We start from the raw sequence: 17,425 nt of genomic DNA, 5'->3' as shown, positions 1-17,425 counted from the left end.
CATGCAGCCTCCTCCCACCACTACTGTCCCATAACCAGAGGGTGTGCTCCCCAACACATCCAGTCTCCTCCCTGCCCTACTGTCCCATAACCAATAGATGTGCCCTGACACATCAAGTCTCCTCCCCCTACTGTCCCATAACCAGTGGATGTGCCCTGACACATCCAGATTCCTTCCCTCCCCTACTGTCCCACAACCAGAGGATGTGTTTCCCGACACATCCAGTCTCCTCCTCCCCCTACTGTCCCATAACAGATGTACCTCGACACATCCAGTCTCCTACAATCCCTCCTACTCCACAACCAGTGGATGTGCCCCGACACATCCCATCTCCTACCTTCCCTACTGTCCAATAACCAATACATGTGCCCTGACACATCACGTCTCCTCCCCCCCTACTGTAACATAACCAGTGGATGTGCCCAGACACATCCAGTCTCCTCCCTCCCCTACTGTCCCACAACCAGAGGGTGTGCTTCCCGACACATCCAGTCTCTCTCCCCCTCTACTGTCCTATAACCAGTAGATGTGCCCTGACACATCAGGTCTCCCCCCCCCTACTGTCCCATAACCAGTGAATGTGCCCCAACACATGCAGCCTCCTCCTCCCCCTACTGTACCATAACCAGTGGATGTGCCCCGACACATGCAGCCTCCTGCCACCCCTACTGTCCCACAACCAGTGGATGTTTCCCGAGAGATCCAGTCCCCTCCCCCTACTGTCCCACAACCAGTGGATGTTCCCCGAGAGATCTAGTCCCCCCCCCTACTGTCCCACAACCAGTGGATGTTCCCTGAGAGATCCAGTCCCCCCCCCTACTGTCACATAACCAGTGGATGTGCCCCGACACATGCAGCCTCCTCCCTTCCCCTACCAGTAAAGTGCCCCGATTCATCCAATCTTCTCCAATCCCTACTGTGCCCTAAACAATGGCTGTCCCTGGACACATCCAGTCTCCCCCCTCCCCTACTGTCCCACAACCAGTTGATGAGTCCCGACACATCCAGTCTCCTCCATTCCTTAGCAAAGCAACACAACTAACTGGCTCCTTGTGCTGCTTCTCTTTCTCCCAGGTTGCGCTCTGCTGTACCGAGTCTGGACAAGGCTGGTCCCAAGTTAAATTCAGGTAATTACCCTGAATTAATAGAATTCATTGAATGCTATATTAATGAATACAGATCTGCAATATCCTTTATTTCTCCCTGGAGTTCAGCTTTAAAACGGCACAAAAGATAAACCCATTTAACCACTTAAGGACCGCCTCCTGCAGATATACGTCGGCAGAATGGCACGGCTGGGCACAAGCACGTACAGGTACGTCCTCTTTAAGTGACCAGTCGTGGGTCGCGGCCAGTCCGAAGCTCCGTGACCGCGGGAACCGCGGACCCGATCGCCGCTGGAGTCCCGTGATCGGTCCCCGGAGCTGAAGAACGGGGAGAGCTGTGTGTAAACACACCTTCCCCGTTCTTCACTGTGGCGCCGTCATCGATCGTGTGTTCCCTGTTATAGGGAAACACAATCGATGACGTCACACCTACAGCCACACACCCCTACAGTTAGAAACAGACATGAGGTCACACATAACCCCTTCAGCGCCCCCTAGTGGTTAACTCCCAAACTGCAATTGTAATTTTCACAGTAAACAATGCATTTTTATAGCACTTTTTGCTGTGAAAATGACAATGGTCCCAAAAATGTGTCAAAATTCTCCAAAGTGTCCGCCATAATGTCGCAGTCATGAAAAAAAAAATCGCTGATCGCCGCCATTAGTAGTAAAAAAAAAAAAAATTCATAAAAATGCAAAACTATCCCCTATTTTGTAAACGCTATAAATGTTGCGCAAACCAACCGATAAACGCTTATTGCGTTTTTTTTTACCAAAAATATGTAGAAGAATACGTATCGGCCTAAACTGAGAAAAAAAATATTTTTTTTATATATTTTTGGGGGATATTTATTATAGAAAAAAAGGAAAAAACATAGCATTTTTTTCAAAATTGTCGCTCTATTTTTGTTTAAAAACTAAAAACCGCAGAGGTGATCAAATACCACCAAAAGAAAGCTCCATTTGTGGGGAAAAAAGGACGCCAATTTTGTTTGGGAGCCACGTCGCACGACCGCGCAATTGTCAGTTAAAGCGACGCAGTGCCGAATCGCTAAAACTGTCCGGGTCCTTTAGCTGCCTAAAGGTCCGGGTCTTAAGTGGTAAAAGAGAGAAAACATTTACCATCTCCAGATGTCACATATGAGAGGAGAGAGTGGGAGAATGGAGTCTGTCACACAATGAGGGTTTTTTTTTGGGTACGGAGAAAAGTCGTCATGAAATATTTATAACCAAAACACATTTTGCAATGTTCCGTTCTTAAATCCGCTAAGCATTCCCATAAGGCCCGGCACCCATAAACCGAATAAAGTCCAATGGCTGCCAACGAGGACACAGGAACGCGCCCAAATCCCGACAAGATCAATGGGGGATTTTTTATTACCCTTATAAAACAGACATAACAAAACACTTTTAATGGTATAAGAAACAGACCGAAAAGGAGCCAATAAGAGAAGTTCATTGTAAGGGCTCATTAACATGTATGGAAGCCACTATACAGTGCCTTGAAAAAGTATTCATACCCCTTGAAATTTTCCACATTTTCTCATGTTACAACCAAAAGCGTAAATGTATTTTATTGGGATTTTATGTGATAGACCAACACAAAGTGGCACATAATTGTGAAGTGGAAGGAAAATGTTAGATGATACAAATAAATCTGTGAAAAGTGTGGGGGGAGGGGCATTTGTATGGCGCCCCCCGGAGTCAATACTTTGTAGAACCCCCTTTCTCTACAAGTCTTTTTGGGGGTGTCTCTACCAGCTTTGCACATCTAGAGAGGGACATTTCTGCCCATTCTTCTTCTTTGTAAAATATCTCAAGCTCTGTCAGATTGGATGGAGAGCGTCTGTGATCAGCAATTTTCAAGTCTTGCCACAGATTCTCAATGGGATTTAGGTCTGGACTGTGACTGGGCCATTCTAACACATGAATAGGCTTTGGTCTAAACCATTCCATTGCAGCTCTGGCTGTACTTTAGGGTTGTTGTCCTGCTAGAAGGTGAACCTCCGCCCCAGTCTCAAGTCTTCTGCAGAGTCTTCTAGGTTTTCTTCTAAGATTGTCCTGTATTTGTCTCCATCCATCTTCCCATCAACTCTGACCAGCTTCCCTGTCCCTGCTGAAGAAAAGAATCCCCACCACATGAGGCTGCCACCACCATGTTTCACAGTGGGGATGGTGTGTTCAGGGTGATGTGTAAAGTTAGTTTTCCCCCCACATATAGGTAGATTCAGGTACGGCCGTGCAATTTTAAGACGGCGTAGCCTAGCGCGTTCACACTACGCCGCCTTAAGTAAGAGAGGCAAGTACATGATTCTCAAGCCACTTACCTCCTTACTTAGGGTGGCGTAGTGTAATCGCAGCGGGCGTAAGGGCGCCTAATTCAAATTGGTTGGAGGGGGGCGTGTTGTATGGTAATGAGGCTTGACCTCACGTTTTTTTACGTTTTTTGCTACTGCGCATGCGCCGGGCACCTACATTTCCCAGTGCGCATTGCGGCTAAGTACGCCGTACGGGCCTATTGATTTTGACGTGGACATAAACGACGTAACTCCCAATTCGCGGACGACTTACGCAAACGACTTAAAAAATTTGAACCTCGCGGCTGGAACGGCGGCCATACTTTAACATTGTTATTCCACCTCATAGGTGGAATAACTTTAGGCCGCCTAAGGCCTTACGGAAACGATGTAATTCGACTGCGGCGGCCGGGCGTACGTTCGTGAATCGGCGTACAAGCTCATTTACATAATCTACGCCGGCCGCAATGGAAGCGCCACCTAGCGGCCATCCGAAAAATTGCAATCTAAGATAGGACGGCGCAAGATATGTTTAAGCGTATCTCTGTTTGAGCATACGCTTAAACATACGGCGGCGCAAATTCGGAGTTAGGTCGGCTTATCTACTGATAAGCCGGCCTAACTCTTTCTAAATCTACCTATTAGTGTTTTGCTTTTAGGCCAAAAAAGTTGAATTTTGGTCTCATCTGACCAGAGCACCTTCTTCCACGACTTCTTATGTCTTTCTTTCACCAATGTCTTTCTTCTTGTCTCTCTTCCATAAAGGGCAGATTTGTGGAGAGACCACTAATAGTTGTCCTGTGGACAGATTCTCCCCCCTGAGCTGTGGATCTCTGCAGCTCCTCCAGAGTTACCATGGCTACCTCTTGGCTGCTTTTCTGATGAATGTTCTCCTTGCCCGGCCCGGTCAGTTTAGGTGGACGGCCATGTCTTGGTAGGTTTGCAGTTGTGCCATACTCTTTCCATTTTCGGATGATGGATTGAACAGAGCCCAGCCGTGGGTCACCAGCAAGCCGCAGGCTGTGGGCTCGCAACCGATCGCCGCCGGCGTCCTGCGATTGGGTCACAGGAGCTGAAGAACGGGGAGAGGCGAGTGTAAACAAACCTTCCCCGTTCTTCTCTGTGGCAGTGTCAGTGATCGCCTGTTCCCTGATATAGGGAACGACGATCACTGACATCACACGTCCAGCCCCGCCCCCCTACAGTTAGAAACACATATGAGGTTACACTTAACCCCTACAGAGCCCCCTAGTTGTTAACCCCTTCACTGTCATTGTCATTTTCACAGTAAACAATGCATTTTTATAGCACTTTTCGCTGTGAAAATTACAATGGTCCCAAAAATGTGTCAAAATTGTCCGAAGTGTCCGCCATAATGTCGCAGTCACGAAAAAAAAAAATCGCCGATCGCCGGCATTAGTAGTAAAAAATAATTATTAATAAAAATGCCATAAATCTATCCCCTATTTTGTAAACACTATAAATTTTGCGCAAACCAATCGATAAACGCTTATTGCTATTTTTTTTACCAAATATATGTAGAAGAATACGTATTAGGCCTAAACTGAGGGAAAAAAAATGTTTTTTTTATATCTTTTTGAGGATATTTATTATAGCAAAAAGTAAAAAATATTGCATTTTTTTCAAAACTGTTGCTCTATTTTTGTTTATAGCACGAAAAATAAAAACCGCAGAGGTGATCAAATACCACCAAATAAAAGCTCTATTTGTGGGAAAAAAAGGACGCCAATTTTGTTTGGGAGCCACGTCGCACGACCGCGCAATTGTCAGTTAAAGCGACGCAGTGCATAATCGTAAAAAAGGGGCCAGGTCCCTAACCTGCATATTGGTCCGGGTCTTAAGTGGTTAATATCTGCCTGGCATTCAGTTGTACCACGTCCAGCACAGTGTGGATAAGAGATGATCCAGTTCACATACAAGGATTCCTAATGGAACACTATGAAGTCGCCAACACAGAGAATAAATCCAGCTTTGGCTTTTGAAGCCGGATCTTCCTGAACCCACACATGTTAATGATCAGAAGAGCCGTTCCAGGAGAAATGTTAGTGGTGGTGTCACCTGGGAGAATTTCATGTCTTACAATAGAAATAAATAGAAATAGCTGGTGGGGGTTGGGTCGCAGCATGCTGTGTTCTAGCGGAAAACACAAAATATTCCATGTAGGGGATACAGAGGAGAAAATAATGATTGGCGGGGAGGCGGGGAAGGTTTAAGCTTAGGTAAGCCATAGTGGATTCAATTTTCCTTTTCTGCAATCATGTACATTTCCAGCCTTGGCTCAGAGAGGAAGGCTGACAGAAGCTTTACAGTGCTGAAGATCAAAGGCTGCTGCTGAGGGAGAAAGGAGCATTTCAGGGACTGAGGCACTATCCTTGTAAGGCAGGCCATAGATTATGAGTAAGGAAATGAAATTGCTTGATTCCCCTATGGGAAAATCCCTCTCACAGCACTACTGAGCCTTCCCGACTGGCAGAACACAATGATTAAGGTTTGTGGCTAAAGCCGCCGGCAGTAATCACATGCAGGGCCGCCATCGGGGGGGTACAGGCAGTACACCTGTAAGGGGCCCGGATGGCAACCCCCAGGGGTCCCCAGGTGCCCGGAGGCCCACAGGGCCCCAGATGGTAACCCCCCTTTTTTTTATTTATATTTTATAAAAAAAAAAAAAAAAAATGAATATATTTTTATTTTATTTTTTATTAAAGGGACAATTTTTTTATTTTTATTTTTTTTAGGAGGTCCGGAGGTCCCCAGGGCCCCGGATGGCAACCCCCCTTTTTAAAAAAAAAAAAAATGTATATATTTTTTTTTTATATATGATTTTTTTTTTCTTTTTAGTTCTTTTTTTTTTTAATATATATATATATATATATATATATATATATATATATATATATATATATATTATAGTCTCCAGGGCCCCAGATGGCAACCCCCCTTTTAAAAAAAAAAATATATATATATAATTTTTTTCTTTTTATTAAAGGGCCCGGAGGTCCACAAGGCCCCGGATGGCTACCCCTTTTTTTTTTTATATATATTTTTCTTTATTTCTTCTTTTTTTGTAAAGGGCCCCCCCCCCCCCTCTTCTCAATTCACAGAAGCCCCCCGCTTCACATGTACAAAATCCGACAGGCCAGTTGTACCCAAGCAAATCAATGGATCAACTTGGTTACAACCAGCTTGTCCATAGATGGATCGAATATCGACCTGTCCCTGCTGAACTGGCCAAGATTTGTCGATCTGTGGCCGGCCTAAATTTAGATCTAGACTGGAATTCCACTTTACCTCCTGTGCGTGTGACCAGGCCAATGAAGATGGCTGGAGTCAGAAACCAATCAAGCCTCATGTCTCATTCTTCATCGTGGAAGCTACACGACGTCACACGTTGTTTCCAGAAACTGACTGCATGCAGTGAAAGGCGACCACATTTTATAAATTTGACCTGAATTTTTGAGTCAGGGGTCTGAGCAGCTCACCTCAGCTATCATGCGATTTGTGTCCCCCAAGAAGAGCAGATTGAGGGCCTCCTCCTCGGTGTTGGCCTGGTGAAGGGACAAGTTCTTCAGATGGATGTTCTGGTCAGGATCCTCCATGATGGACACTTTTCTAGACGGAGAAAAAAAAATTGGATGTCAAGGAATGAAATTTTTTTTTACAAAATTTACAAGAGGAGGCTAAGGGTTTTGGAAAACAAGGGGTGTCCACAAGAAGGAAGAGACAACACCAAGTTTGGCCAGAGCCTCCAACTGGGAAACCATGGCAAAGTCCTATTTACGTTACGCCTCCGCAACTTTGACAGGCAAGTGCCGTATTCTCAAACCAAAGTTGCGGCGGCGTAGCGTAAATAGGCCGGCGTAAGCCCGCCTAATTCAAGTGTGGTAGATGTGGGCGTGTGTTATGTAAATCCCACGTAAATGGCGCTTTTTACGAACGGCGCATGCGCCGTCCGTGAAAGTATCCCAGTGCACATGCTCCAAATTAACCCGCAAGAAGCCAATGCTTTCGACGCCCAGCCCTATTCGCGAACGACTTACGCAAATGACGTAAAATTTTCAAAATTTGACGCGGGAACGACGTCCATACTTAACATTGGTACGCCCCATATAGCAGGGGTAACTTTATGCCGGGAAAAGCCTAACGTAAACGGCGTATCTGTACTGCGTCGGCCGGGCGTACGTTCGTGAATTGGCGTATCTAGTTGATTTACATATTTCTAGGCGTAAATCAGCGTACGCGCCCCTAGCGGCCAGCGTAAATATGCAGTTAAGGTACGACGGCGTAAGAGACTTACGCTGGTCGTATCTTAGTGAAATTTTGGCGTATCTGATTCTTTGAATCAGGCGCCAAGATTCGACGGCTCGGACTCAGAGATACGCCGGCATATCTGGAGATACGCCGGCATAACTCGTACGCAGGGCTGTTTGAAGGACTTTGGGGGCCCCAAGCAAAATGGACATGGAGGCCCCCCCCCCACACACGCACGCAAAGCCTACAGCCCCTCCCTATGTTTTTTTTCTAAACCCCCCCCCCATGTTCTTTTTACTCCACCCCCTCCCTCCCTCCCTGTGTCCTTCTTACTCCCCCCCTCCCTATGTTCTTTTTATTCCCCCCCCCCATGTTTTTTTTACTCCCCCCCCCCTCCCCCTCCCTATGTTTTTTTTTACTTCCCCCCTCCCTCCCTATGTTCTTTTTACTCCCCCCCCCCTCTACTGTACCACGCAGCAGGAGATTCAGTTTCCTGTTTTCGGCCTGACTGAAAGGAAGTGAGCACTCAGTGTGCTTCCTGTCAGTCCGGCCGGAAACTGAATCTCCTGAAACCGCGCGGTACCCGGCCGGACTGACAGGAGGAAGGAAGAGAAGCTCGACCACGCTACAGGGAAGGGGAAGAAGTGACGAGAGAGGCAGCAGTGCTGCAGCCACCAGAGGCTCTCTATAGAGCGCTCAGGCAGCTGCAGCATTTATAGGAAGCACAGCAAGGGCCCTGCTTGGGGCCCCAGGCCAGCTTGGGGCCCCAAGCAATTGCTTGGTTTGCCTGCCTTGTCGCGACAGGCCTGCTCGTACGAGAATCCGGGCCTACGTGTTTAGAGTTACAGAGGAGGTCTAGTGCTAGAATTATTGCTCTCGCTCTAAGGCCCCGTACACACGACCAAACATGTATGCTGAAACTGGTCCGCGGTTTCAGCATACACGTTCGGTTGTGTGTAGGCGCGAGCGGGCCGAAATTCCAGCTAACATTTGCCCGCCGGGCCTTTTCCCAGCGGGCAAATATTCCTGGACGTGTTTTAAAACCGTCCGCTGGAATCCTGCCCGCTCGGACATGTACGGTCGTCAGTACAGACCTACCGTACATGTCCAGGCGCCCGCCGTCCCTCGCATGCGTCGAATGACTTCGACGCATGCGTGGAAGCCTTTAAATGGCAGGCCCGCCCACGTCGCCGCGTCATCTTCGCGGGGACGACGCGGACACGCCCCGCGTAGTGTTTACGCGCGGACTTCTGTACGATGGTTAGTACAACCATCGTACAGAAGCCCTCTGGCAGGCATGTACGGTGAAAACGGTCCGACGGACCGCTTTCACCGTACATGTTTGCTCGTGAGTACCCGGCCTAATGCACGCGGCCTATGTAACCTGTGTATATCTTGCTCTGATACTAGCCAGTGACTGACCTCGCTGCATGTTCCTGGTACTGAGATGTAAAAAAGGAGGGGAAAAAAGGTAAGATCAAATGTGAAAAAAAAAAGAAAAAGAAAATATTTGTTTAGGGTTTATATCTACGTAAAAAATGTGTAACTACTTGAATGCCCGCAGCCTGGCTACAGTTTCCCATTAACCGCAATGTAACTGCACAATAAAATGGCAGCTACCACTTCCCAGCAGTACAAATCGGTATAACCCCTGCGGACGTTATTATTGCTGGCGCAGGCTTCCTTCTGTCCTCACATATCATGCGTTTCGAGTGCTGAAAATATCTGTGGTCATTACATCTGTTCTGTAGCCCGGCTCTTCCAGATAGATATCAGGTTTCTACATAAACAATGTTTTGGCCAAGTGAGATGGCAGCTAGTAATTTCCTCTATTTTTATGTTCGTACGGTGGGATCGATCGAAGGAGTAATGTGAAAAAACTGCCGGCTCTGTATCTCGCCTGGAGGCAGATGGGATGTATTTACAGCAGGTGGTTGGTGTTGCTTTATCTCATAAATATACGTTCGGCTGAGCGTTGGGGTTTGAGGCTTCCACAGCTGTTATCGAGAGCGCAGGCGGTAAACACTACATGAACGGACGCTGATCGTACTGATCGTTTCCAGAATACAAAAGGATAGAAAAACAATGAAAAAAGGGGAACACGGGACTTTAGGGCACCCAATAACAAGATAAATTTATATTAAATATGATTTAAAAAAAATTACAAACTTTATTCAGCATCAAAACAATAAAAAAGCCCCATAAGTCTATATAGCTTGTATACATGTATTAAAGTGACACCATAAAAGCCTAAAAGAATAGCTCATAATATTGGAAACATATAGTTAATGCTTCACACAGAAAGAATATCAGATATACAATATAGAACCCCAACGTGTTTCGACTTCCAGATAGTGTACAACTTCATCAGGGGGCTTGTTACAGTATTTGGTGAGAGTTATTTGCTAATTTTTGAGTTTTGTTTATTATTTATGTACTATTCTGAGACCAACCATCTCTGGACTCCTGGCTGGGTCTCCTCTGACCCCTGGGTGAGATTTCCTGTCTCTTGACTCCTGCCTAGGGTTCCTCTGACCCCTGGTTGAGATGCCCTTTCTCTTGACTCCTAGCCGAGGTTCCTCTGACCCCTGGGTGAGACCATCCTTCTCATTACTCCTGGCTGGGGCTTCTTTGACCCCTGGGTGGGACCTTCCTTCTCTTGACTCCTGGCTGGGGCTCCTCTGACCCCTGGGTGAGACCTTCCTTCTTGTGACTCCTGGCTGGGGCTCCTCTGACCCCTGGGTGAGACCTTCCTTCTCGTGACTCCTGGCTAGGACTCCTCTGACCCCCTGGGTGGGACCTTCTGTCTATTGGATCCTGGCTGGGGCTCCTCTGCCCCCTAGGTGAGACGTCCTGTCTCTTGACTCCTGGCTGGGGCTCCTCTGAACCCTGGTTGAGATGTCCTTTCTCTCGACTTCTGTCTGGGGCTCCACTGATTTCTGGGTGAGACCTCCGGTCTCTTGGCTCCTGGCTGGGGTTCCTCTGACCCCTGGGTGAGACCTCCTGTCTCTTGACTGCTGGCTGGGGCTCCCCTGACCCCTGGCTGAGATGTCTTTTCTCTTGACTCCTAGCCGAGGGTCCTCTGACCCCTGGGTGAGACCTTCCTTCTCATTACTCCTGGCTGAGGCTTCTTTGACCCCTTGGTGGGACCTTCTGTCTGTTGACTCCTGGTTGGGGCTCATCTGACCCCTAGGTGAGACCTCCTCACTCTAGACTCCTGGCTAGGGCTCCTGTGACCCCTGGGTGAGACCTCCTGTCTCGACTCCTGGCTGGGGCTCCTCTGACCCCTGGTTGAGATGTCCTCTCTCTTAACTCCTGGATGGGGCTCCTCTGACCCCTGGGTGAGACCTCCTGTCTCCCAACTCCAGGCTGGGGCTCCTCTGACCCTTGAGTCTCCAATATGGGAGTTGTCTCCAAACTGCAAGCACTGAGCGATCCTCAGGTTGAGTATATATTGGCCCTGTACTCACACAGGCTGCAGGCACCCAGTACAAATCCAGACACAGGATTGAAGGTTCCGTCCCACCCAATACACTTCAGAACCCCAAAAAAGGTTTACAAGATTCAGAAAAAGCCAAAACCACAGCTTTCTCTGCTCAGAAAAAATTGTCTGGAACCTCTCTGTAACGGAACTATGTATTTCAGAAGATGGGACATTACTGACAGTTCATTGCAGAAGGTACTGGACACATTACAAGTGGTTAATTTTGTCCTGACTAGGTCAATAGGACAATGACCCTTCAATGCTTAGCTCAGGCTATTGAAATGCTAAGTGGAGCTGTCTTGTGAAATACCTTGTTATTGTGTTCTGCAGGTTAATAGCTGTTGTCAGAGACGGGACGTCTCTAGGAGATAATTACCTCCACTAAATGACTTTGAGAATGTGATTGAAGTTCATTATATGTGTGGGGAATTGCAGACGAGACGCCTAGTCACCTCGTCAGGCTAAATGATATATAATTGGCTCATGTTAATTATTCTGATGGCAAGGGGGTGGGATGTTCCAAATTCTGTATAAAAGTGTGCTGTGTACTTGAAAATAAAGAGTCTACTTCACCCTTCAAAACGTAGCCCAGTCTCCTTCTTGAAAGGGCATTCTATGGGACTATTATTCTGCTCTTTTTACAGCTGACCCTGACTCTCTCTCTCTGGATCTCGTGGATGGGATTATACCGGCTTCACTCGCATACAACAACTTGCCAGGGAAAAGTATGTCTCTAACGGCTGATACCCCCTCACTACGTGGGTAGCCGTTACATTGGTTGGCAGCGGTGGGATGGTCCTTTTATCCAAAGAGCAAGTGCTGAATGGAGTCTCAGTACGCCAGGCTGAAAAGGCCAACACCGGGGAGGAAGTATTGCAGCTGTTCCTAATGGAACATTTCTTCCAAGACCTGGCCGCAGACATACAAGACTGGATACGAGATCGCCGTCCCGCTAACTTAAACGAGGCGGCTCGGCTAGCAGATGAGTACGCGGAAACAAGGAAAGTAAGCCAAGGTACTACACGGCTGGCTCATAAGGTAGAACCGTGTACTCCAACCGTCACCCCATGCCCAGAGTTTCGGGCTCCAGTCCCACCAAGTCCTCAGGGGCCTAACAACTACCCCCGGGATTCGTCTAGGGTGACGTGCCATCACTGCAGCAACACGGGACATATTGCTCGTTATTGCCCTTTGAGAGCTACAAACAACAACTGGAGACGCACAACATCCAACACAGAGGTCACGCCATCACGTCCCTCTGCGGCTCACTGCCTAGAGACTGAGGTGGGCCCTGAGGAATGTCTGGGAATTTTGTATGAGGCAGACCCAATACAAGCTGCCTCTCCAGAGAACCGTCAGCATCACCGTCAGGAGGTACGGGTGAATGGACAAGTAGCACAAGGCCTAAGAGATACCGGGACTACTATCACTTTGATTCAAAAACATCTTGTAAAGCCAGAGAACGTGTCCACTCGCACAGTTGCCGTCCGGGTCGCAGGGGGTGCTGTATTTCGCGTACCCACCGCCCGGGTGCACTTAGACTGGGGGAGCCGGGTCAGGAAAGACCACAGTTGGTATCATGGACAACCTACCTGCCGAGGTTGTGCTGGGCAACGACATTGGCCCTCTGACTTCGGCTTATTTACCTACACCTGCTGCTGCTTGTCCCGTGACCACCCGCGTTGCTGGAACCAACTCACTTGCTGCTGAGACCCGGGTAAGACTACCTTCCCCGACATGTACTGTAGATCTGGCACAATATCACTGTCTAAAATGGGAATGTGACAAGTTGGCCAGTGAGAAATCAGAGATGCAACGACACTATGTCATGTATTATGAGATGTCCCGTGGCTTGAACATTGAAATGCACAAACAGGCGGAAATTGTCAAAAGATTAAATGGGATTTGCATCCAGGTGGTGCCTTATCTGTCCCAAGAGCATCAGCAACAGGTTTTGGGAGCCATTGAGAGAGCAAAGCAAGTGACTGTTCCACAACTGAATTCCATTATTCACCTTCACCATCAGCTACCGGCCTGGTAAGCAAAATGGCAATGCAGATGGGTTATCCCGGCAAACGGAACTTTTACCCTAACAGCAGACCGGACATCCCCAAGTTGACCCGAAAAGGATCAATCCGGGTCTGCCGGAGTATTCCACAAAAGGGGAGCAGTGTAACGGAACTATGTATTTCAGAAGATGGGACATTACTGACAGTTCATTGCAGAAGGTACTGGACACATTACAAGTGGTTAATTTTGTCCTGACTAGGTCAATAGGACAATGACCCTTCAATGCTTAGCTCAGGCTATTGAAATGCTAAGTGGAGCCGGCTGGTGAAATACCTTGTTATTGTGTTCTGCAGGTTAATAGCTGTTGTCAGAGACGGGACGTCTCTAGGAGATAATTACCTCCACTAAATGACTTTGAGAATGTGATTGAAGTTCATTATATGTGTGGGGAATTGCAGACGAGACGCCTAGTCACCTCGTCAGGCTAAATGATAGATAATTGGCTCATGTTAATTATTCTGATGGCAAGGGGGTTGGATGTTCCAAATTCTGTATAAAAGTGTGCTGTGTACTTGAAAATTAAGAGTCTACTTGACCCTTCAAAACGTAGCCCCGTCTCGTTCTTGAAAGGGCATTCTATGTGACTATTATTCTTCTATTTTTACAGCTGAACCTGACTCTCTCTCTCTGGATCTCGTGGATGGGATTATACCGGCTTCACTCGCATACAACAACTTGCCAGGGAAAAGGACGTCTCCAATGGCTGATACCCCCTCACTAATGGGGTAGCCGTTACACTCTCATTAAGCCTTAATGCGAATCCTGTGTCATTTTCACAGTAGCCGGGCCACGCACTGTCACACTGTCTATACTAGCCCTGCATCGGACGTGGTCACATGTAGTTTTTTTTTGTCCACTTTAATGACAGGTCCACTTTAACATAGTTAACAGCGTTATCCAGCTGTAAAGAGTCTCCAGCATCCCCCAGGTGGACATGGCAATGTTCTATCCAATGGAACGATGAATTGATGGCTTTGCTGTTGCCACCGGCACCAAGTATAGTGCGACGACGGCCCCCCGATGGGCCAATAAATACATACAATTTCCATAATGGGACAATTAGAGACTTTGCAATAATTGCCGTCTGCTGCTTTTAAAAACAGAGTGTGTCATAGTGGAAGAAATACAGAAAGTGCTGATAAATATAGGACGAGGAGATGGCTCTGTCTGTAATTTGCTGCACTCTCCACATTATTACCAGTAACAGGATACTTGTGGAGGCAAATTCCATCTCTCCGAGAGCGCCTGTGCTTTATAAAGACCTGGGTGCGTTCTACCGCCGGACGCTGTATAGACACCCCCTGGAAACACTCCATGTCTACTGCACACCTCATGTGAAAAGACACCCAGAGCATTAGAGTGTAAGCTCCTCTGGTACAGAGACTAATGTGACTGTCTCAGTGATCTCTGTACAACGCTGCTGTATATGTCAGAGCTATACAAATGTCTAATAAGTATAGTGTGTGCCTGTGGGGGGCATTAGAGTGTAAGCTCTTCTGGTACAGAGACTAATGTGATTGGCTCAGTGTTCTCTGTACAGCACTGCGGTATATGTCAGAGCTATATAAAATGTCTAATAATAATAATGGTGTGTGACTGTGGGGGAGGAGACAGAGTGTAAGCTCCTTTGGTACAGAGACTGATGTGACTGGCTCAGTGTTCTCTGTACAGTGCTGTGGTATATTTCAGAGCTATATACATGTATAATAATAATAATAATAATAATAATAATGTGTGACTGTGGGGGGGGGGGACATTAGAGTGTAAGCTCTTCTGGTACAGAGACTAATGTGACTGGCTCAGTGTTCTCTGTACAGCGCTGTGGTATATGTCAGAGCTATATACATGTATAATAATATTAATGTGTGACTGTAGGGGGGTGGGACATTAGAGTGTTAGCTCTTCTGGATACGTGATTACTGTGTAGGGACATTAGAGTGTAAGCTCCTCTGGTACAAAGACTGGTGCGACTGGCTCGGTGTTCTCTGTACAGCGCTGCGGTATATGTCAGAGCTATATACATGTATAATAATATTAATGTGTGACTGTAGGGGGGTGGGACATTAGAGTGTTAGCTCTTCTGGATACGTGATTACTGTGTAGGGACATTAGAGTGTAAGCTCCTCTGGTACAAAGACTGGTGCGACTGGCTCGGTGTTCTCTGTACAGCGCTGCGGTATATGTCAGAGCTATATAAATGTATAATAATAATAATAATAATAATAATAATAATAATAATAGTGTATGACTGTAGCAGGACATTAGAGTGTTAGCTCTTCTGGATCCGTGATTTCTGTGTGGAAATATTAGAGTGTAAGCTCTTCTGGTACAGAGACTGGTGTGACTGGCTCAGTGTTCTCTGCACAGCGCTGTGGTATATGTCAGAGCTATATACATGTATAATAATAATAATAATAATATTAATGTGTGACTGTAGGGGAGTGGGACATTAGAGTGTAAGCTCTTCTGGTACAGAGACTGGTGTGACTGGCTCAGTGTTCTCTGTACAGCGCTGCTGTATATGTCAGAGCTATATAAATGTATAATAATAATGTGTAACAAAAAAGCAAAGGAAGAGGCGCCTCTGAGTGTAGATGTTTTAGCGTAATTTAATGTATAAAAGAGTACATATAACTCACATTTTAGAGGTTTAAAATAGGCATTGTACAGGTTTCTTTGCGGGTGATCATCAGTTCCGTCACTTGTAGTTCTCCTACTGCTGGGCACTTGTGCTGAGCAAAGCTGTCTCTCACTGCCGTACGGTGTTGAGGCCGGCGGCGGTGGGGAGGAAAACTTGTGAGCCAGTCAAACAAAGTGGAGGTGTTATTGCAGTGTGATGGTACCGGTGACGTCACTGGATTTTTTGCGACGCGTTTCCTAAGCGTTCGAACTGCGATGGTGTGGCAGTCGCGCTCCTTTATCAAGCTGTTTGTATGGAAGAAAAGAGCTAAATTTATAGGGGAAGGGGGCGGTGGCAGGGGCGTGTGGGGACGCTGAAGGGGGCGGGGCGGGGCTGGGCGGTGAAGGTATAGACATTAAACGAGATGCTGGTAAAAGGCAATGGTATGGAACTGTGAGGGGGCGGGGGAGTGCGGCGGGGTGCGTCCTACTAGGGACTGGGACACAGCGAGAGAAACGAGGGGCGTATAAACGTTAGGCCTGTGAGAAAGAGGGACACGCGGGACGTGCAGGGGGCGTGTACCGGGGCCGAGTGTTGTCGCCATGTAAGCCTATCGGGGAGAGTGCTCTCATCCGTCCGTCCCTGGCCTTCATCCCAATTATCACCCCCCCCCCCCCCCCCCCCTCCACCTGGAGCAATAGACTCTTTTTTACTGTGCAAATCTCATGCACACTATTTATTTACTTATTTATATATATTTTACATATATATTTACTAATTTCCATTGTTGCATAATATTAAGGAATTGTTGTACTCAGAATTGCGCATTTTTCTCCTTGTATAATAATAATGTGTGACTGTGGGGGGGGGGGGGGGCATTAGAGTGTAAGCTCCTCTGGTACAGAGACTGATGTGACTGGCTTAGTGTTCTTTGTACAGCACTGTGGTATATGCCAGAGCTATATACATGTATAATAATAATAATATTAATGTGTGACTGTAGGGGAGTGGGACATTAGAGTGTTAGCTCTTCTGGTACAGATACTGGCTCAGTGATCTCTGTACAGCAATGCGGTATATGTCAGAGATATATAAATGTATAATAATAATAATGATAATAATAATAATAATAATAATAATAATAATAATAGTGTATGACTGTAGCAGGACATTAGAGTGTAAGCGATTCTGGATCCGTGATTTCTGTGTGGAAATATTAGAGTGTAAGCTCTTCTGGTACAGAGACTGATGTGATTGGCTCAGTGTTCTCTGTACAGCACTGCAGTATATGTTAGAGCTCTATAAATATATAATAATATTATTATTATTATTATTATTGGTGTGCGACTATTGGGGTGGGGGGGGGGGCATTAGAGTGTAAGCTCTTCTGGCACAGAGACTGATGTGACGGTCTCAGTGATCTCTGTACAGCACTGCGGTATATGTCAGAGATATATAAATGTATAATAATAGTGTGTGGACTGTGGGGAGGGGGCATTAGAGTGTAAGCTTTGCTGGTACAAGGTCTGATTTGACTGGCTCAATGCTCTTTGAACAGCACTACGGTATATGTCAGAGT

The 17,425-nt window shown here is 46.9% G+C and overlaps 1 protein-coding gene across 1 annotated transcript in view; it reads right to left on the bottom strand.

The window, feature by feature from the left end:
- Positions 1-17,425, bottom strand: part of KIF6 (kinesin family member 6) — a 336,021-nt gene that overhangs the window by 257,940 nt on the left and 60,656 nt on the right. Inside the window, exon 6 of the mRNA XM_040347859.1 lies at positions 6,904-7,033. Within this exon, the coding sequence (XP_040203793.1) occupies positions 6,904-7,033 (130 nt within the window). The remainder of the gene's footprint in view (positions 1-6,903; positions 7,034-17,425) is intronic.

The sequence above is a fragment of the Rana temporaria genome, chromosome 4 (assembly GCF_905171775.1).
Source record: "Rana temporaria chromosome 4, aRanTem1.1, whole genome shotgun sequence".
Taxonomy (NCBI): domain Eukaryota; kingdom Metazoa; phylum Chordata; class Amphibia; order Anura; family Ranidae; genus Rana; species Rana temporaria.
The sequence above is the reverse complement of the archived record's forward strand: the minus strand, read 5'-3'. Positions and strand labels throughout refer to the sequence as shown.